General features: G+C 63.7%; 4 protein-coding genes across 4 annotated transcripts in view; 1 reads left to right on the forward strand and 3 right to left on the reverse strand.

Annotated features, from left to right (window-relative positions):
- Positions 1-1,636, reverse strand: part of PDE4DIP (phosphodiesterase 4D interacting protein) — a 30,533-nt gene extending 28,897 nt beyond the window's left edge. Inside the window, exons 1-3 of the mRNA XM_074151226.1 lie at positions 1,390-1,636; positions 854-930; positions 26-149 (exon numbers count right to left, since the gene is read on the reverse strand). Of these exons, the coding sequence (XP_074007327.1) occupies positions 26-149; positions 854-930; positions 1,390-1,548 (360 nt within the window). The 5' untranslated portion in view covers positions 1,549-1,636. The remainder of the gene's footprint in view (positions 1-25; positions 150-853; positions 931-1,389) is intronic.
- Positions 1,637-9,493: 7,857 nt separating this feature from the next.
- Positions 9,494-13,323, forward strand: PHGDH (phosphoglycerate dehydrogenase). The gene is made up of 12 exons (XM_074151900.1): positions 9,494-9,797; positions 10,064-10,215; positions 10,377-10,442; positions 10,523-10,577; positions 10,666-10,764; positions 10,860-10,992; positions 11,077-11,225; positions 11,434-11,586; positions 11,714-11,846; positions 12,198-12,325; positions 12,539-12,767; positions 13,027-13,323. The coding sequence occupies exons 1-12, from the start codon at positions 9,660-9,662 to the stop codon at positions 13,179-13,181; spliced, it is 1,590 nt and encodes a 529-aa protein (XP_074008001.1). The 5' UTR covers positions 9,494-9,659; the 3' UTR covers positions 13,182-13,323.
- Positions 13,324-13,907: 584 nt separating this feature from the next.
- Positions 13,908-17,378, reverse strand: HMGCS2 (3-hydroxy-3-methylglutaryl-CoA synthase 2). The gene is made up of 9 exons (XM_074151862.1): positions 17,266-17,378; positions 16,597-17,036; positions 16,196-16,321; positions 15,734-15,898; positions 15,495-15,663; positions 15,239-15,409; positions 14,536-14,642; positions 14,307-14,432; positions 13,908-14,226 (listed from the first exon to the last, which is right to left on the reverse strand). Exons 1-9 carry the CDS (start codon positions 17,376-17,378, stop codon positions 14,120-14,122), a joined length of 1,524 nt encoding a protein of 507 aa, XP_074007963.1. The 3' UTR covers positions 13,908-14,119.
- A 1,165-nt stretch (positions 17,379-18,543) lies between these two features.
- Positions 18,544-19,430, reverse strand: REG4 (regenerating family member 4). Its single transcript, XM_074152555.1, has 5 exons — positions 19,355-19,430; positions 19,177-19,274; positions 18,960-19,097; positions 18,776-18,881; positions 18,544-18,617 (listed from the first exon to the last, which is right to left on the reverse strand). The coding sequence occupies exons 1-5, from the start codon at positions 19,416-19,418 to the stop codon at positions 18,544-18,546; spliced, it is 480 nt and encodes a 159-aa protein (XP_074008656.1). The 5' UTR covers positions 19,419-19,430.
- Positions 19,431-19,756: the final 326 nt, after the last annotated feature.

Below are 19,756 nucleotides of genomic sequence, written 5' to 3' on the forward strand. Positions count from 1 at the left end.
ATGCCCCCACCATCCCTGGGCTCACCTCCTGCAGGAGCTGGATCTTGTTCTCCAGGAGCTCATAGACGTGCTCCGACTCCCGCTGCCGCTCCTCATACTGCTGCCGGAGCGCTGCCTGGCTGCGGGTCGTCTGGTTCTCTGCAGCCACCCTGCCAGGCACAGCACAATGTGGCACGGCACGGCACAGCACAGCATAGCATGACACAACATGATGTAGCACAGCATGGTATAGCATGGCATGGCATCTCACAACATGGCATGGCATGGCCTGGCACAGTATGGCACGGTATGGCATGGCTTGGCAGGGTGCAAGATGGCATGGCATGGCATGGCATGGCATCCCTTTGCAAAAGCCCCCACCCCAAACCGGCTGGGTGAGCTGTGCCACCCCGGCTGCCCCCAGCCCAGCTCTCCTCATGCCATGGGTGATCTTTTTGCATGACCTCCAGGCAGGGCATACTGTAACCTCTGAGCGCCACTGCCTCTGGTGGCACCAGGTCATGTTTGGGCTCTGAACCACCAAAGCCGTCCCGACACACTCCCGAAACCAGAGGCTCCTTGGCTGCCATGCCCCCAGCTCCCTGCCTGCCAGTGCCCTGCTGCGGGACACCCATGCCACGGCCCCTGGCCATGGCGCTGCCCTCCCTGCCAAACAGGTGCTGCCCTTTATTTTCGGCTGGCGCTGGGGCTGTAAGAGGAGACCCAGCCCCATTGAAAACCCCTCCAGACCCACTGCAAACCCCTCTGCTGCCTGCTGTGGGCAGGGTCTAGACAGACCACCCCATCCACTGTGCCCACAGTACGTGGGTGCCACGTTCACCCCAGGGCGGGGGGCTTGACTGGCCCCACTCACCATGTATTGTCCAGGGCTTGTTGCTTCTCCTGCAGCTCACGCTTCAGGCTCTCCACCTCCACCTTCAGCTCGATGTTCTGTTGGGTGAGAGGGAGGTGGCTAAGATGCCCCCACACTTGCCCAGACTCCCCCCAGTGCCATTGACCACGGGAAAGCATCAGAGGTGGCATGGGGGTCCCTCACCCCATGGCAGGTATTGAGGTGTTCCTGGCACCAATTGACACAGGTGGTATTTTAGCCCATCGGTGCTGAGATGGGGTGTACCTGCTCCATCTGTCTGCACCCAAACTGGCACTGCCACCCACCCCAGGCACCCCACTGGGCTGCCGACACCCTCCCTGATCCTTCTCCCCACTCTAGTCAAAGGCAGGAAGGGGCAAACTCCTGCACAGTGGCTCCCCTAGCCCCAGTGCCGTGCCCGATGCCCTCCCCGCTGTCCTCACCAGCTGCACTCCTCTAAGCCTCATCTTCTCCCAGCAAAGGGGGCGATGGGGAGGGAAATCCCCATTGGGCAACCGTCTCCCATGGGTGCTCACCCGCCGGTAGACATCGTCCCGGCTGTCCTCGCCCTTCTGCTGGACACGCTCCTCCAGAAAGTAGATGCGCAGCTTGAGGCTGAAATTCTCCTTCTTGAGGTCATTGAGGTGCTGGGAGAGTGTGCGGTACCCATTAGCCATGGCCGGCAGGCGCTCCATGGCGGGGGCATCCCGGCACCCCTCACATGGCGCCGCCGGGGACACGGCCGGCGGTCCCAGCCTGCCCGCAGCTCCTGCTGCTGTCCCTGCCGTGGCCTCTTTCCCTTTTTTTTTTTTTTTTTATATCCCCTCCCGGAGCTATTTGAGGAATCGCCGGAGCGGGACAGCAGGGACAGGCGGGTGGTGAAACCTGAGCCCCGGCGGCCCCCGCGTGCCTGAGCCAGGAGGGCGGCGAGGGGGAGCATGGCGCCGAGGGGGAGCTGAGCCCCCGCTCCTCGTCCCACCACCACCTAGCCTGTGTCCCCCTCCTGCTCTCCGCACCCCACTGCTGCACCCAGGGGATCCGGCATGTATCCTGCAAGGAACCGGAGGTGCTGGGGTCGGGAGGGGTGGCTTGGTAGTGCCATGGAGGGGTTGGTCCCTGTACCCCAAGGTCTCACCTGCTCAAAGTCCCGCAGGGTCTGCGTCTGGGCGAGGGGACCCATCTCCAGGTCCCGGAGCAGACACGTCTGTACCAAAGGGCCAGGCTGAGGCTGAGCACCTGGGGGGCCATGGGAACCCCCAGGCTCGGCTGACATGGAGTCCTCATCACCCTCACCCCATGGCCCATCTTGGGAAGCTGGGAGGGAACGAGGACAAGCGGCAGTCAGGCAAGCAAAGCGGCTGCTCAGCACCCCGCCTGCCCCCAAGATGTCACCAGGAGGGACATCATGATGCCTTGGGGCCCGGTGAGCCCCTGGCCATCCCCTGGAGCGATACACCCTGCCGGGGGCACATCATCCTCAGCAGGGCATGGATCTGGGGCATGTGGGGTACAAGGGGGCTCCCAGGGTGTCTTACCCGCCATGTGGCTGGCTCCGGGGAGCACAGCTGGCCTGTCACCGCTGCAGGGGTCCCTGCGGAGAGGAGCATACAGCTGCGTGACGCAAGGCATTGGGGGTCCAGACCCCAGGGCCCCCCAGTGCACCACCCAGCAGCTGTGACAGAGGAGCCAGGGAGGGTAGCGGGGGATTTTACCAAAGGCTCTGCACAGTGGCTGCTGCATCTCCCCGATCCCAGCGGGGCTGTGGGTGGCTGGTGCGGCACCAGGGCGAGCTCCCGACATCAAACAGTCACGCAAAAGCCTGCCTGGGGTGAGGGGCGAACTCCAGGAGAGGAAAAACATCGTGGGGGTGCATGTGGAGAGGGGGCTGCACTCCTGTGTGCGAGTGCACAGCAGCAGAGCAGTGTCTGTGCACACGTGGGGGTGCCCGTGTGTGTTCCCGCAGCCGGGAGGCATCTGCGCTAAGTACAAAGACACGAGGCCCCGGGGGCCATGCAGATGGCGGTGCCCTCTTAGGAGCACTTTAGCCCCATTAGCAGCCCTGGCAGGGCCACCTGAGCCCCCACAAGAGCCCCCCCGTGGCCCCATGGAGGGGGGTCTGGGTGCTGGCAGCGAGCAGGGGCTGCCTGAGGCAGGGCTGGCCCCGGCTGCTCTCCGAGGGGCCCCATGCCTCCGTGCTATCACGTCTCGCCAGCTCCCCACCGCAGCCACACTCAGGTTTATTTTCAGCTGAGAAGTGTGAGTCATTTCACGATTTAAAAGAAAGAAGGGAAAAAAAAACCCAACCCACAAATAAAAAAACCCAGGATTCTTTTTTTTTTCCTTTTTAAAAAAATGACAATATTTATTTTCTAATCTCATCATGACAGCTTTTTGGTGGGGTCCCACGTGCAGGGAGGTGGGCATTCACTCCCAGTGCCACGGTGGGCACAGTGCCCCAACTGCCAGGCAGGGCCAGCATCTTCCAGTGGCACAGGCCATGATAGGGACCCTGGGGCCACGTCCCCAGGGCCGGGCACGCCACACCAGCACTTTGCAGGCAGGGGACACAGCACTGCCAGCCTGGGAGGGAGCACGGGGAGGCAGCCACGGCCCCTGCAGCAACAACCCATCACAAGGGGAAACTGAGGCATGACGGCTCTAAGCACACCAGCACTGGCCAGGCGTGGCCCCGTGCCCTGCCAGGCACCATAACCAGCATGATACCCAGGAGCACAGAACCCAGAGGCACAGTACCCAGTGGCATGGTACCCAGAGGTGTGGTACCCAGAGGCGCAGTACCCAGGGGCACAGTACCTCAAGGCATGATACCTGGAGGCACTCCAGAGGTACAATAACCAGAAGCACTATGCCTGAGGAGACACGATAGCCGGAGACACAATATCCAAGGAGGCATGATCTCTGGAGGCATGATGCCCCAGGAGGACCGATACCCAGGCGTGTGATACCCAGAGACAAAACATTGAAGGAGCCACGATACCCAGAGTCAAGGTACACAAGGATGCACTGCACTCAAGGAAGCACAGTACTCAGCGGCGCGATATCCCAATGCATGATGTCCCAGGAGGCAACATACCCAAAGAAGCACAATCCCCTGTGACATGACATCCACAGAGGCATGACACCCAGAAGCATAATACCCGGAGACACAACAATCAAGGAGGCATGACAGCCGAACGCCTGATACCCAAGGAGATGCGGTACCCAGAGTCACAATACCCACAGAGACACAGTACAATACCCAAGGAGGTGCAATACCTAGGGGCGTGACACCCATGGAGGTGCAATACCAAAGGAGGCACAACACCTGAGAAGATGCAATGAGGAGCGATACCCAGAGAGAAGGGTGACTAATCCCTGTGGCTCCAGTGCCACGGGGGCTCCTCGGAGCCACCCTGAGGCAGGGCCAGCCCAGCTCTGTGCCTGACCACAGAATCTAGGTAAATGAGCAAAGTCCAGCCAGCATCCTCCAACACCAGGACTGGAAGCCCCATGCCGGGATAGAGGGACGCTGGGCCGGCAGGAGCCTCGGGCTCTGCCACGGCCATGGACAGCTGGGCTGGATGGGGGCTCCTCCCTCCCCATCCATGTGCCCAACACTGGGAATTTGTTTCCTGCGAAGGGGAGGCCACAGCAGTTCTGCTGGGACTGCGGGAGGACAAGAGCCCTTTCATGCTGGCCATGCTACCCCAGGGCATGTAGCAGAGCTGCTGGCACAGCAGAGTTGGAGGGGAACACAGCCCTGGAGCCCCCCACCCACCAGGCAGCACTTCCCACCCCTGATGTACCTTGAAGCCCTGGCACGAGGGGTGCCACGCGGCCCTGACTCAAAGGAACCGCTGACTCACAGAATCTCCATGGCATCACACCAGGGCCACCACGGCTGCTTGCCGGCACTGGCACTCCAGGGTGCTGCCGGGGAGAGAGGAGAGCACAGGAGTAGCTGCAAGGGCCACAGCATGTTGGCTGTATGATGGTAGCTACTGCCGCATGGGAGAGCATCCCCAAACTGCCCCATCCCCAAGCCACCCAGCACCGCTCAAGCACACTGAGATGGCAACTCACCTCCTCTTGCTGCCAGATCACCTCCTGCGGATGGACAGAGGGGCAGACAGAGAGATAGACGGAGGGATGGATGGCAGCCCCCAGCCCCGTGCTCAGCCACAGCCACTCTGGGTGCCAGCGACTGTCTCAGGGCTGGCAGAAGGGCCGTGGCAAAGGCCAAGAGAGGCCAGGGCGAGCACAGCAGCTCAGTGCCGGGGATGAGATGCCGAGGGTGGCTCCGCCTGGCTCCCCACTGACTCGTCGGCACAAATGTTTCAGCAGGGGCTGGGTGCCGCCACGGGAGAGGTGGAGCTGGGGACAGCCAGCCACGGCCGCAGCGGCCGCCTGGGCGTGTATGCACAGTGTGTGTGCACGGCACACGGCACAGCCGACCGCAGACTGCCCGCACACGGAGCACGGCAACAAGGTCTCCATTGAGCACAGCAGGACGGGGGGAGCAGGGGGCTGGCGTTACCCACACTCCTGGCAAGGATGGCTCCCGACGCTGCACCGCAAGCATGGCAGCGGGCATGGCTCCCGGGCCCTGGCAGCCCTGGCCGGGTGCCAGGACAAACGGTCTGTCAGGAAGCTCAGGCTGGAATTGGGGATGGACAGAGCCGAGGGAGGATCAGGGAGGACACAAACGGGACTGAGGACATGGGGCAAGCCAAGCTCCCTGTGTCAGCACCCTGAACCGCAGAGCTTCCCCCAGGGCCATCCTTGGCCCAGCACATCCTAGCAAACCCCACCTGCCCAGTGTCCTGAGGAGAGCCCAGTGCTGGTGCTGGTGCCATCCCAGCCCTGCAGGACCCTACAGCCCCTGCCCTCTCACTTGGCATAGCACATGTAGCCCTGGCACCCCTGGGTCCTCACAGCACAGGGCAGCGAATACCCGTGTGCCCTCAGTGACGGACGAGAGCTCCCCATTCCCTTCCTGCACACCAGCAGCTCCCCCAAACCCTTTGCCTGGATGCCCAGCAGTGCTCCCGGACTTGTCCCACACAGGGCCCAGTGAGCCACAGCCCAGCTGGAAGCGTGGTGACCCACAGTCCTATGGCAGCACCAACCCACGGGACACCCCCAGCAGGCAGGGGACACCCACAGCCCAAGGGGAATGCGTTTGGGGACAAGATGTGTCCAGCCCCACACTGCCCCGAGGGAGCACACTCGCATCCCAGCCACATCCCAGCTGCATCCTGGCCACACCGATGCCGGTTGGTACCTGGGCCTCAGCCTGCCGCGGCATCTCCACAGCCCAGCGTGGGCACACGCAGCCCCCACGCGTGCCCAGGGCACAGAGACACCCCGAGCCGCATCACCCACGGACACACGCACCTACGGATGACACACGCACCGCACGGACACGCTCCTCACCTCCGCCGCGGGGCTCGCATCCTGCCCCGGGCCGGGCACCGCCGCACCGCGCTGGGCAGCACCGGGCCGGGCACCGGCGGTACCGGGCGGCACCAGGCCGGGCCGGCGGGTCTCCGCAGGCGCTGCCGGGCCGCCCCAGCGTGCGCCGGGGAGGCGGCTCTGCGGCACCGGCCGGCTCCGCCCGCCGCTGCATCCCCTCCTCCTCCTCCTTCTTCTCCTCCTCCTCCCCCCTGCCTCCCTCCTTCACCTATCCCTGCCTCCCTCCATCCTTCTTTTCCTCCATCCCTCCCTCTGACCCACCATCCTTCCTTCCCCGACCCATCCCTCCCTCCCTCCCTCCATGCCCTCCCCGATCTCTCCCTCCATGCCCCCCCCCACTCCCTCTCTCCATCCTCCCCTTCAACTGCCCAGTCGTGTCCCCCCCGGCAGCCAGCCTGCCCCAGCTGACACGGCCACCCCTCCACTCCAACCCTCTACTCCCCCCAGCCCCTCTGCGCTGAGCCCAAACCCTTCCCCACCCTTCAGTCCCCTAGGCACAATCTCTGATCCCTCTCTGGCACCCGTCCCCCCCCAAGTCCTTCCCCCAATTTTCCAGTCACCCCAAAAGGCCCCCAGTTAGCCAAGATCCCCCATGGCACCCCCCCACCATCTATCCTGACACCCCAGTCCTCCTTGTCATCCCCTACCACTCTGGTCTTCCTTGGATACCTCCACCCCAACCGGACACCCCCAGCCCCCTTGTCACCCCCAGAGCCCCATGAGCCCCCTGGGTACCCATCCATCCCCACAACACCCTCCTGTGCTCTCTAATCTTCCATGACTTCCCAGTTCTCCACTTGAACACCCTCATCACCCTCCATCTCCCTTGATGCCACCATCACCCCAACACTTCTGGAACACCCACCATCCTAACCTAACACCCCAGTCTCCCCCACCCTTGCCTCTCCTTTGCCACCCCCTGTCACAACTCCAATAACTCCAGTCCCCTTTGACCCCCCTAATTCTTTTCCCTGCTTGCTACTGCAGTCCCAGTGCTGCCCCTGCCTTCTCCCCCAGTCCCATTCCCTCTGCAGGGACCACCTCCCCCAACAATCTTCTCCATCCTGCACCCATGGCCTCTTGGCTAGCTGTCCACTGTGCTCCCTCCCCCACCTGCCACCAAGCAGAGCCCATCCAGGACCCTGGTGTTAATGAGGTCCCCAAGGACTGCAAAGGGTCGTGCCCCCATAACTCCCAGACTCCATCCTGAAGGTTCATCAACCACCACAGCCCATGTCCCCTGGGCAGCCATCCTGCTGGCCCTGATAGTTTTGGGGTCCCCGCCAGCCCAAGGGACACTTCCTCAGGATACAGGCAGGGACCAGACTCAGGTCTCTCCAGCTGGCTCCGTTGGAGGGCCAAGAGTGAGGGGACTTACCTGTTGTCACGGCCACTCCACCAGCACCCCCCATGTCCCAGCAGGCTGCCGGCGAGGGACTGGGTGCCGCGTTGCTGGGGTGCTGTGAGGCTGTGCCTCCAGCCCCGCTCCCCAGGAGAGGGCACCAGCTGGCCATGAAAAGCCAGCAAATATGACTCCACAACGGTGGTGGCTTGGCCACACATGGCCTCTGCACAAGAGGGCTACAGGCGCGGGAGAGGGACCACAGAGACGTAAGGAGGTGTTGGTCAAACCCAGGCAGTGCTGGCACAGGGAGCATGGTGCCGAGGCACCGGGTTGTCAGGCGTCTTGAGCAAAGTCTTAATGGTTAACGGAGGCCATGGCTGGTGTCACGGCTGTGCTAAGGGCCAGTGAGGCTGCGGGGCTGTGTCCCAGCCATGGAATGTCCCACAGTGCGGGTGCCTCCAGCCTCAAACGACGTGCAAGGCGGTGGAGAAGGAGCCCTGTCCCTGTCCCTGGGTCACACAGCTTCACTGAAGGGCCATTTCAGGACCCCACTGCAGATTTCACCAGCTGTCCTTGACCCTGTCTCTCACCCTGTGTTGGCTGCCCAGGACTTTCCCCCCTTTGGCGTCACGGTTGTTCCCTGGCTGCGGCTGCAGTATATGTAGCACCGGGGAATAGGTAGTGCCAGGGTGTACATCTCACTGGGGTGTATGCAGTGCTGGAGTGTACATAGCACTGGGCTCTCCCACCTCGTCTGCACTGCCTATGGTGAGAGCAGCCATCCCGGCCACCTCCTGGCTGCTGGGCCAAGACTGCCACTCGGGCTCTGCTGGGTTTAGCAGCCCCTGGGGCCACCCTAGGTCTCACACGGGACAGTTTGGTACCCAGTGCTGCTTCTTGGGGCACACACAGACTGGGGAAGGGCTCAGTCCCAACAGGACCTGGCTCGGGGGCACCATGTTCCTGCTGCCCACCTCTAGTGCATGGAAAGTGGTGAACAAGGAAGGGCCAGATTCTGGCTCCCCCACGGGCAGGACCTGGGCTCTGGCTGGTCCACCTGCCCTGTGAGGTTTTTGGCCCCATGAGCAAGGGGCAACCTCCATCCCTTGCCATCTGCAATGTCAGGCTGTGCCCAGCCCTGTGGGGTCCCTGCACTTGTCCCTTCTCAAGGCCAGCACTTCCCCCCACGAGGTCACTGGACATGGCCACGTGGCTCTTGCCCCACGGAGGGCGTTTGCTAGGCGGCTCCTGTGTACCCCACATCATTGGGAGCTGGTGGCGAGAGCTGGCCTCATGCCCCCAGCCCCTTATCAGGGGCATTGCTCAATGGTGGGCACCATGCCGGGGGCTGTCAGGGGCCACATCACTCCCTCAGCTTTGGGCTGTTGTACCTGGGGAACCCCCATTTCTGGGTGAGTTGTGGGGCCATGGCTGGGCTTGCCATAGGCCGGGGGCCATGCTGCTCCCCTGCCAGCAGCAACCCCAGCTTTGGGGGACCCACCTGCACCATCGTGGCTGCCACCATCGTTACCCTCCTGCCCCGCTGTGGCGTGATGTGCGGGGCAGGGAAACTGAGGCACAGCTGCGGTGCGCAGGGGTGGGGACACGCTGCCCCTCGCTCCTCCCGGCTTCGTGACTCCTCAGCCCGGGGGCTGCAGAGTCCTGCCGGGGCACCCCTCCCCTCGCTCTCGGGCTGCTGGGGGGGCCGGCACAGCCCCGGCCCCGCTCCCCTCCGCCTCCTCCCTCCCTCCCTCCCTCGGGGGGCGGGGGGGGTGCCCGGGCGGGCTGGGGCGGGGAGGGGAAAGGAAGGAGGTGGGATTATGGAGACGGGACCCAATGAGCCCGAAAAACGTGCCCCGCTCGCAGCCCTTTTAGCTCGGCGGGCGGGCGGCAGCAGCCTCTCGGCGGCGTGCGGAGAGAGCCGGCACCCCGTCCCGTCCCGTCCGGTCCCGTCCCGTCCGGTCCCGTCCCGTCCCGTCCCCCGCCATGGCGCTGGGGAAACTGCAGAAGGTGCTGATCAGCGACAGCCTGGACCCCTGCTGCCGGGAGATCCTGCAGGCCGGCGGCCTCCGGGTGCAGGAGAAGCCCGGCCTGAGCAAGGAGGAGCTGCTGCGGGAGATTCGGGTGAGCGCGGCGCGGCCGGGATGCACCCACGGGTGGGTGGGGGCGTGAGTGGCCGCAGCTCGGGGCCGGCTGTCCCGGGTGGCAGCGGAGCCCCCCTCGCCCAGCGGGGCCGGTCCCCGCCTCCCGTCTGATGCAAGATCCCGACCGGTTTCGCACGGTGGATCCCAGCCCCCGCCAGCGGCTGTCCCCAACCCTTCACCCCCCGGGACCACCCCGGGACTGCCAGCCCGGGCCTCGCTCCCACCTGCGGTGTCTGTCTCCCCCAGGACTGCGATGGGCTCATTGTCCGCTCAGCCACCAAAGTCACAGCCGATGTGCTGGAGGCGGCGGAGAGACTACAGGTAGTGGGCAGAGCAGGCACCGGTGTGGACAACGTCGATGTGGAGGCAGCCACCAGGAAGGGTGTCCTGGTCATGAAGTAAGAGCAGGAGCATGGGGACATCCCTGCCTGCGCTCCTGGGGAGACGGGGGAGGCTTCAGCAGGGTTCCTTCCCCATCCTGTGGGTCTCTGTCCTCATGGCGTGCAGACCTCCAGCAGCCTGGGGGTGACACACCGGTGACACCACTCTCCATCCCCAGCACACCCACTGGGAACAGCCTCAGTGCCGCTGAGCTCACCTGCGGGATGATCCTGTCCTTGGCCAGGTGAGCGTGGGGCAGGACATGGGGATGGACGTGAGCCCCACGGCCCCTGCCCGCAGGTTGATCGCAGCCTCCCCTTTCAGGCAAATCCCGCAGGCAGCTGCCTCCATGAAGGAGGGCAAATGGGACCGTAAGAAGGTAGGAGGCGGGTGCAGTGCCTTGGGCAGGACAAGGCTGTGGGTGCCTGTGTGGGGTGCACTTGCTCACTCTCCACTTTGCACCCTAGTACATGGGCATGGAGCTGAACGGGAAGACACTGGGCGTGCTGGGACTGGGGCGCATTGGCAGGGAGGTGGCCACCCGCATGCAGGCTTTTGGCATGAAGGTAAGGAGCTGGGGCAGGGAGGAGCAGTGGGGAGCATGCACCCCCCTGGCCCGGAGGAGTCAGCACTGCAGGAGTGAGCGCCCACTCTGCCTCAGACCATAGGCTATGACCCCATCATCACCCCTGAAGTCTCAGCCACCTTCGGTGTGGAGCAGCTGCCGCTGGAGCAGATCTGGCCCCGCTGCGACTTCATCACAGTGCACACGCCGCTGCTGCCCTCCACCACTGGTACGGGGTGGGCATCGGTGTGGGGGAGCTTGGGGGAAGCTGGGGCAGCCCCCCACCACTCATGATGCTCCCTCCCTCCCGTAGGGCTCCTGAACGACAGCACCTTCGCCAAGTGCCGCCGTGGCGTGCAGGTGGTGAACTGCGCCCGTGGTGGCATCGTGGATGAGGGTGCACTGCTGCGGGCACTGCAGTCGGGGCAGTGTGGCGGGGCCGCCCTTGACGTCTTCACGCAGGTGAGGGGGGCTGCAGGGAACCCCCTTTTTCTTCGGCTCAGCATCACCTTAACTCTGCCCAAGCCGGGCCAGGCAGCCCTGCAAACCCCACAGAGCTGGGGACACCCCTCCCCAACTCCCCTCCTTGCCAGGGAAAAGTGTAAATGCCCCCTCCAAGGCTCCCGGGTGGGTACTGGAGGCTGACAGTGGGACGGGGCTGTGTCAACAGGAGCCCCCAAAGGACCGTGACCTGGTGAATCACCCCAACGTCATCTGCTGCCCGCACCTGGGTGCCAGCACACGGGAGGCACAGAGCCGCTGTGGCAAGGAGATCGCCATGCAGATCGTGGACATGGCCACAGGGAAGGGGCTGGCTGGCATAGTGAGTCACTCCACCAGACACCTGACCTCTGTGTCTCAGTTTCCCTGTCGTAAAGTGCGGGTGCATTGGGAGTGACCCTGTGTTATCGCTGGTGAGTTCCCATTGCACATCCTGCTCTTCCTCGCAGGTCAATGGTCAGGCTCTCAGCAAGGCTTTCGCACCCCAGACCAAGCCTTGGATAGCCCTGGCCAGGGCCCTGGGCACGCTGCTGCGCACAGTGGGCAAGAAGGTGCAGGGCAGCGTTCAGGTCTGCACCCTTGGTGAGTCAGGCAGGCTGCGCCCCGTGGCCGGGCACAGGGACCCCGATGGGTGGCCAGCACACAGGGGAGTGTGGGGACCCACTGGGCTGAGCGGATGGGAGGAGGGATGGGTGCACAGCCAGGTGGAGGGATGGGCGGGTGGGAGGGTGGCTGGATGGTGGGCTGGGAGGGTGGGAAGATGGTGGGAGGACAGAGATGGTGGGGGTATGGATAGGTATACGAACGGGTGCATGGATGGGAAGGAGGGTGGGAGTAGGGTTGGGTGAATGGATGGGCGGGTGAAAGGACCGACCTCGGGCTGGCTGATCTAGCATGGGGTTGACCTCTCTGCTGCTGGCCCATCCATCCCAGGAACACCCCTGCAGGAGGCCGGGAACTACCTAACGCCTGCCGTGGCTGCGGGCATGCTGGCCGGAGGGGCACAGAAGGAGGTGACCCTGGTGAATGCCCAGCTGCTGGCCCAGGAGGCTGGGCTGAAGGTGCGTGGACAACCGGGGCTCCACATGTCAGCCTAGTGCACCCAGACCTTGTCCTTCCCTGCCAAGCAGCATGAGCCCAGCATTGCCCCATGGGGCTGCTAATGCATCTTTCAGGCTGGGGGGCATCCCCTGGGTTGGCCTCTGAGGACATCCCTTCCTTGTGCCCTGCCATGTGCAGCACCTGGGTGCTGAGCATCCACATCTCTCTGGCAGGTCACAACCACCCACAGCGACGTGGCCCCCGAGCCCGATGGCAGCACCGGCTTGCTGCAGGTGGCCCTGCAGGGCACCCCGCACCGGGCAACGGGAACGGTGCAGGGCAGCACCCCTGTCCTGCGGGAGCTCAATGGGGCCACCTTCAAGCAGCCGGCCCCACTGGCCGGCCCTGTCCTCATCTACAGAGCCAAAGCCTCCGAGCCCAGCACACTGCCCACGCTTGCTGGTGAGACCACCATGTCACCCCTGAGCAGGGGGGGGAGCCTGGGGGGACCCTGCATCCACCCTGGATGCAGCAGGGAAGGGGAAAGTGTTGCATGGAGAGACAGGGATGGGGGGGGGGTTGGGCAGAGAGTTGGGGGCTTGGAGCTAAGGACTTGGGGTGGGGGAATGAATCAGCATCATGAGGGGTGCTAGAGCACTACTTGCTGAGTGCTGGGGTGGTGGGACAGCCTGCAGCCCCTAACCCCTGTCCTCCTCTCCAGGGATGCTGGGGAAGGTGGGGGTCCAGCTCCAGTCCTACCACACCTCTGCCATCGTGGCGGGGGAGCAGTGGAGCATCGTGGGGCTCTCGGCCCCCCTGTCCGACCTTGGCGAGCTGAAGCCACGTGTCACGGAGGTCTTCCAGCTCCACCTGTAGTCCCCAAGCGCCGGCAAGGACTCTCCCCACAGCCGCAGCACCTGGACCCACCCCCCCCAGCTGGGGGAGCATTGCACCTGGCCCCGCCTGGCTCCCACGCTGGGCTTGGGGTGGCCCCGTGCTCAATAAAGGGTCCAGCAGGAGACAGTGTCTGATGCCTTTTCTGGGCAGTCCCTTGTCCCTGACCCCAAAGCTCCTGCAGGTCCTGTCCCCCCTGCCCCCAGCACAGCTCCTCCCCCCACTCCCCCCCCTGCTGCTGTTTGCTCAAGGGTGCAAAGGTCTCCATAGCTGCTGTGGCCCCACTGAGGTCCTGTCCGGCCATGGTCCTGTGCTGGGGCATGGCCCAGAGAGCAGGCAGCATTCCAAGGGGGGCTGAGCCCTCCCATGAGCCCCGGAATTGCCTGTCCCCTCCTCCCTCATGGATTTTTCCACAGGGATGTTTCAATTTGCCGGCATCAGAGGGAAAACGGCATCTTACCACCCCCAGGCTGGAGACGGGGGATCTGGGGTTTACTTGGCTGCCCCCAAAACATCAGGGCATGCCCCCATCCTGGGGAAATGGGGGATATTGAGGCATGTGTCCAACAGGGCAGGCGGCTGCGTCGGGTGCCCATGGGATAAATCCTGTAAGGGACCACGATCCAGCCCTGTGGTGGCTGAGGGAAGGGCCCTGGGGTGGGAGAGGACCACTCGTGACCAGGAGCCAGAGCCGGGCTGCTGCCCCCTCTCATCCATGTATTTATTCCCCCATGCCACCCGGGTGTTTGCAGAAAGCACTGCCATCTCCACCAGCTTCAGGGCCTGAGTTGCTGCCAGCTGCTTCTCAGCCATCCAAGGTGAGGTTTCCTGCAGAGGCCAGCTCCGGATTTGGGGGTGAGCAGGGATGCTGGTGGGGAGGAAAGCGTCCCCCTCCCTGGGGCTCATCACTCCCGTCCCCCCTAGATGGGCTTCCTGGCATATTCCCGACGGTACTTGGCATCCACTCGCGTCAGGTACCAGGTGCCAGGAAAGAGATCTGCCTGGGAGCCGTGGGGAGCATGGTCGGCTGTGGGGAGAGGGTGGTGATGCTCAGTGGGGCCGTGGGGCACCAGTGGGGAGGCGTTGCATCCCCCCAGCCCCGCTCACCCAAGTGATGGGTCTCCTCCCGCCGCTTCATGATCTCAGCAAAGTCCTGTGGGGCCACGCGCTTGCGGGCATCCAGGCGAGCTGGCAGGTCAGCCAGGCTGGAGACCAGCTTATCCAGGGGCGAACCTGGCAGTGGAGACCCCCTGGGTGAGACAGCACTGCCAGTGGCCCTAGCCCCACAGCCCCACACTGCCCTTCCCTCCCGGCCCTCCTCTCCCATGGGGCTCACCCGGGGACGCATCCTGCGAGACGCGGAGGGAGAACATGCTGGCGGCCAGCCCCGAGCCGTAGGAGAAGGCACCAATCCGGGAGCCTGCCAGGTCCCGCGCCGAGGACCTGCAGTGAGGGGTTAGTGGGGATCGGGGGCTGGGTTCTTGGGGGCGGTTGCAGGGCTGTGGAGGCAGTGTAAGGGGCTGCCTCCTGCCCCCTTCACAGTCAGGGGGGTCCTGGGATTTGGGGCTGAATTAAATGGCAACTTGTGGCCACAATGCCAAGAGCAGGTGACCACAGAGCAAGGGGATGCCTCTGGAGAGGGCTTGGAGCCAGGGAGCACCGGGACTGCCGAAGGAGGGGTGGTGGGATGAGGCTTTTGTCTCCTCCCTGTGCCTGGCAGTTCCCATGGCTCCTTTGCCGCTGGTGGCAGGGGACAGCCATTCTCCCAGGCACAAGGGGGTTTTCATCCTCCTGGCACTGACAGAAAGGCTTTATGCATCGACCCAGCTCCAGCAAACTGGGATGAAAAGGCTGGATGGGGAACTGTGTGGGGTGAGATGTGAACATCCATGGAGTTTTGTGCAATGAAAGCATTGGATCTCTGCTGCAGTGAAGGGGGCTGAGTGCTGGAGCCTGCCCCCTCTGAGCCAGCCACGCTATAGACTGCCCTCCCCAAAACAAACTGCCCCCCACCCCGAGTCAGATTTGGGAGGACTCACTGTGCCAGGAGGGAGGCCAGGCAGCCGTACATGGACGGCGTGTACATGTTGCCATTGCGGGAGGAGAGGAGCAGGGAAGGCTTGGTCTTCTGGTTGAAGATCTCTTGGCTGGCCGCCTGGAAAGCCTTCTCCACCTCCTTGCTGGTGTAGGTGTCCTCCAGCTTCACGCCACTGCCCAGAGAGAGGCTGGCTGGGACCCCACACAGTCACGTCCCCAGCCAGACTGGGGGACAGGGGACACAGTGCAGTGACCCACCGAAAGGGCTGCAGCCCCTTGTAGAGGCCGGCAGCAGTGTTGGGGTTGGGGGTGGCCAGGAAGTCATTCAGCAGCAGCCGCCCCACTGACTTCTGCACCAGCTTGCAGAAGGGCGTGTGGAAGATGATGAACTTGAAGTCATCGAGGGTGAAGGGCCGCTGGATGCCAGCTGGAAGGCAATGTGGGGCTGTCAGCATCCAGCGGGATGGCATGGGCACCCCAGAGATGCTGCTGCTTACCCTGCTGCCACTGGCTCTCTGCCTTGCGACGGTACACAGCATAGCAGCGGTCCAGTGCCCGCAGGTAGCACTGGATGGAGAGCTGCCCATCCACCACCGGGTACTCGGAGGACAGGTCTGGCTTGTAGAAGTCATAGGCGTGCTCCATGTGAGTTCCCCGCAGGCCTGGGGGTACAGGGAGAGCTGGCTGTCAGGGGAGTCCCATCTGGATGGTAAGCACCCATGGATGCTGCCATGCCATGCCAGCCCCAGCATTTGTCAGCCTCCTTGAGTCACTCTGTGGTGCCCACAGGGATGTGGCCAGGCCTGGATCTTGGGGTACCCAGCACCAGGCAGCCACTGGGGCTGGCAGAGCCAGTGCTGCCATCACTGAGCAGCTCTGTCTGGGGCTGGGACATGGATGTATGGCCCCCAGGGACAGCACCCACCAGCTCGCCATCCCCAAGGTCTCATGACACCAACCTCTCTCCAGTACCAGTGGGGCATTGGGTCCCACCAGCATGGCGATGGCACCAGCACCTCCCGTGGGCCGTGCGTTCCCCGTGGCGTAGACGGCAATGTCCCCACACACCACCACAGCATAGCGACCTGGGGGAGGACAAAGTGGTCAGTGGTGCCATCAGTGGGTGGGAGCATCCATCCCATGGCCCTTGTGCACTCCCATCCCCGTGCTGCTGGATGTCACAGCCAAGGCAGGCAAGAAACAGCGGTAATGGAGAGCCTGGAGGGGCAGCAGCTCCCTTTGAGGCTTGCCAGAGCATCTTTGGGTTTCAGGCCACTTCCTGCCTCCTTCCCTCATCCCATGGCACCCACCCAACATCCAGCCCCACCATCCCTACGGCACAGTCTCTGCCCACACCCACCATCCCAGGCGCTGGACTCCACCCAGGCGGCTGCGTTGAAGAGTGAGGCCGTGCCCCCATAGCAGGCATTGGTCGTGTCAATGCCCTCCACGTCAGTGTTGCCCGAGTCATGGAAGAGCTGCATGAGGACGGTCTTCACGGCCTTAGACTTGTCAATGACAGTCTCGGTGCCCACCTCCAGGCGGCCGATGGAGTCCCAGGAGAGGCGCCCACGCTCCACCAGCCGCTGCACCACCGTCAGGCACAAGGAGTTGATGTCCTCGTGGGCAGCGCAGAAGCCCATCTGCTGCTGGCCCAAGCCCCGTGTGTACTTGCCGGCCTCCACGCCGTCGTACCGCTCCAGCTCTTCCTGCTCCACGTACTGGGCGGGGAAGTACACCTCAAGTGCCAGGATGCCCACATCCTTGGGCCAGGTGCCCGTCCCAGCAGCGCTGGAGAGGCTGCGGGGCAGAGGGAACAGCAATGGTCCTGTGGCGGCCACGGGGAGATTCCACCAGCGAGCAACCCCAGACTGTGAGCACCCCAAATCCCTGCTAGTTCCCAGTGCCCAGCAGTGCTGCGGAGAGGAGGGAGAGCATCCCCTTTTCCAGCAAGGTTCAAAAGCACTGCCAGCTCCCCAACTCCCCCCTGGTTATGCCTCCACCCCACCTGATCCGCGTGGGTGCTCACCATGCCCTCTGCACGGCCATGGGGTGCTGGGCCCCCCAGGGTGCCTGCTCCGGCCCCGGCAGTAACCTCCTCGCCCCCCAGCAGCGTGCAGCACGGCTGACCAAGCGCAGCATCTTCGCCCTGGCTGCTGCACAAACAGAGGGACAGACAGCAGGACAGATAGACAGACAGTGGGATGGGCCTGGTCCTTTTATAAACTGTGCAGGTGTCATGGCACAGCCCTCCCAGCCCTTATCAGCATGCCGGACCCCAGTGCTCAAAGGTCACCGAGCACCAGCCAACGCGACAGGGACAGCGGAGCAAGCGCTGGGTTTGGAGGGAGGGACTTGCAAGACATCTCTGTCTTGTGCCCTAAAGCCCGGGGATGTGCTCAGCTGGAGCCAGGGCTGAGCAGTAGGACGGGCTCAGGCTCCCTGTGCCATGGGGTGGTGGCAGGTCTCGTGTCCGTGGCTTGCTGGCACGGCTGTAGCCACCATGCAGCGTGCGAGGTGCTGTGTGGCCTCCCTGACTGCCTCCATGGTCCCAGGAAGGGAGCAGAGGGCAGCTGGGGGCTTGGTGCCAGCACCATCCGTGCCGCGCAGGACGTGGTCCACCTCCATCACGTGCCATGACTCCAGAGGGAGGAAAAAACCCATGAGCTGGGGGCAGGCAGAGCCATCTTCAAAACAGCAGAGCAAACAGACACGTGATGCCTGTGGCAACACTGCGGTGACACAAGAAGGGACCTTTGGTCCTGGTGCTGCTGTCAACATGGCCATGAGGCAGCATCGCAGACCCCAGACCCCTATGGAGACATTTGCACCTGGGGGAGGCACCCACCTGCACACCCATGACAGCTCTCATCCCTCAGCTCTCCTCCATGCCTGCACCCTGGGGACACTCCTGTCCCCTACACCTGCATCCCAGGGACATCCCGTCCACCCCCCCTGTTTAGCACCAGAGGGCTGGGGATGAGCAAACATGAGCACCCAGCCGGGGGAGCTGCTGGCACCATGGCTCCCAGGGACTCACACCCAAATGGCTCTGCCAGCACCGGCAGCACGGAAGCCCCCAGCAGCTGGGAAGCTCTGGGAGCCACATCAGCCCCTGCTGCTCCCTCACCCGGACGCCTATGGGTAGACTGTACCAGGGCTTTGCATCAGCACCAAACTCACACAGTACTTGCATGCTTGTTTCTTTATAGATGTATTTTTAGGAGTTGGGGAGAGAGAAGCAGAGGTGGCAAGGAAGGAGCATCACTGGCATGGGGTCCTCCATGGGATCCCCCACGGACCGTGCTCAATGTGAGGGGGTAAACTTGCAGATGTAGTGATGCTGCTGGGCACAGTCGGCACTGGACCACACGGTGAAGCCTGCCGGAGAGACAGAAGAGATGGGGGTCAGTGGGAGCCACAGTGAGGACAGAGGCACCAGCTTTGCCTGCTGCAGTCTAGATGAGGAGGATGAGGAGTGTGGGGAGGTGACAGCTGAGACAGAGTGATGGAGCTAGATGCGGGGTCTGGACACTCACCGCTGAGATGGGTCAGCACACCGCAGGTCCCCCCGCGAGCACCGTTCCCAGCCAGCCCACTGGTGTTGCTGTACTTATCCCCACTTGCCCACTGCCAGGCTCGGCTCTGTGCAGGGAGAGGGGGGTCAGAGGCATGACCCCGCTCCCCCCGGCCCCCTGTCACCCATGCTGCCTCCTGTCTCACCTGCTGCCTGTAGTGGAGGCCGACCCAGACGGGCTGTGCACGCTGGTAGTAGGAGATGACCTTCTGCAGGGTGGCTGCCTCCCGGGGCTCCTCCACCCAGGCCAGGTGGGAGCCGGCATGGGTCTCCTGGCACTGCCTCTGCGGGGAGAGCCATCAGTGCCAGGGCACCCCTGGGAGATGGGGGTCCCTGGCCATGTGTGTACCCCAGCAGGCTTACCTCAGCTTCGTCCCAGGTCTGGGGATGACTGAAGTACCTGAAGCAGCTGAGCTTGTAGTAGGACCAGCCCTTGGGGCAATAGTCTATGTACCGGCCATCTGCGGAGGGAAAGACATGCAGAGGGATGGGGGACAGCCAGCGCTGCAAAAGCGGCTGCCCCTGGAGTGGTGGGACTCACCGGCTGGCCACAGGAGCCCCGCAGAGCCCAGCAACAGGAGGGCGAGTCCAGCTGTTGACACCATCTTCCTTGCTCCTGGAAGCGTCCCCTGTAAGAGCTCGGGGGGGTCACACCTGGTCCCTCGGGGACAGGGCATGCTGCCTGTGCCCAGAGGGTGCAAACCTGCCCTGCTGTGGGCTAAATCTGACCCCTTTTAGCCAGCTGGAGGAGATGGCAGCCCCAGGGGCTGTGCCATCCTCTCCCCTCCCTGGCATAAGTCACTGCCCCATGCCCACACCCCAGCACCCAGGCACAGCTCGAGGTCCCCAGCCCACACTGGCAGCGGGGACTCCTGTCCCCACCAGTCCCAGTCTCGGTGGAAGTCATCTTGGTGAGCCAAGCTGCTCTGTGGGGACATGGAGA

This window comes from Numenius arquata, chromosome 8 (assembly GCF_964106895.1).
Source record: "Numenius arquata chromosome 8, bNumArq3.hap1.1, whole genome shotgun sequence".
Taxonomy (NCBI): domain Eukaryota; kingdom Metazoa; phylum Chordata; class Aves; order Charadriiformes; family Scolopacidae; genus Numenius; species Numenius arquata.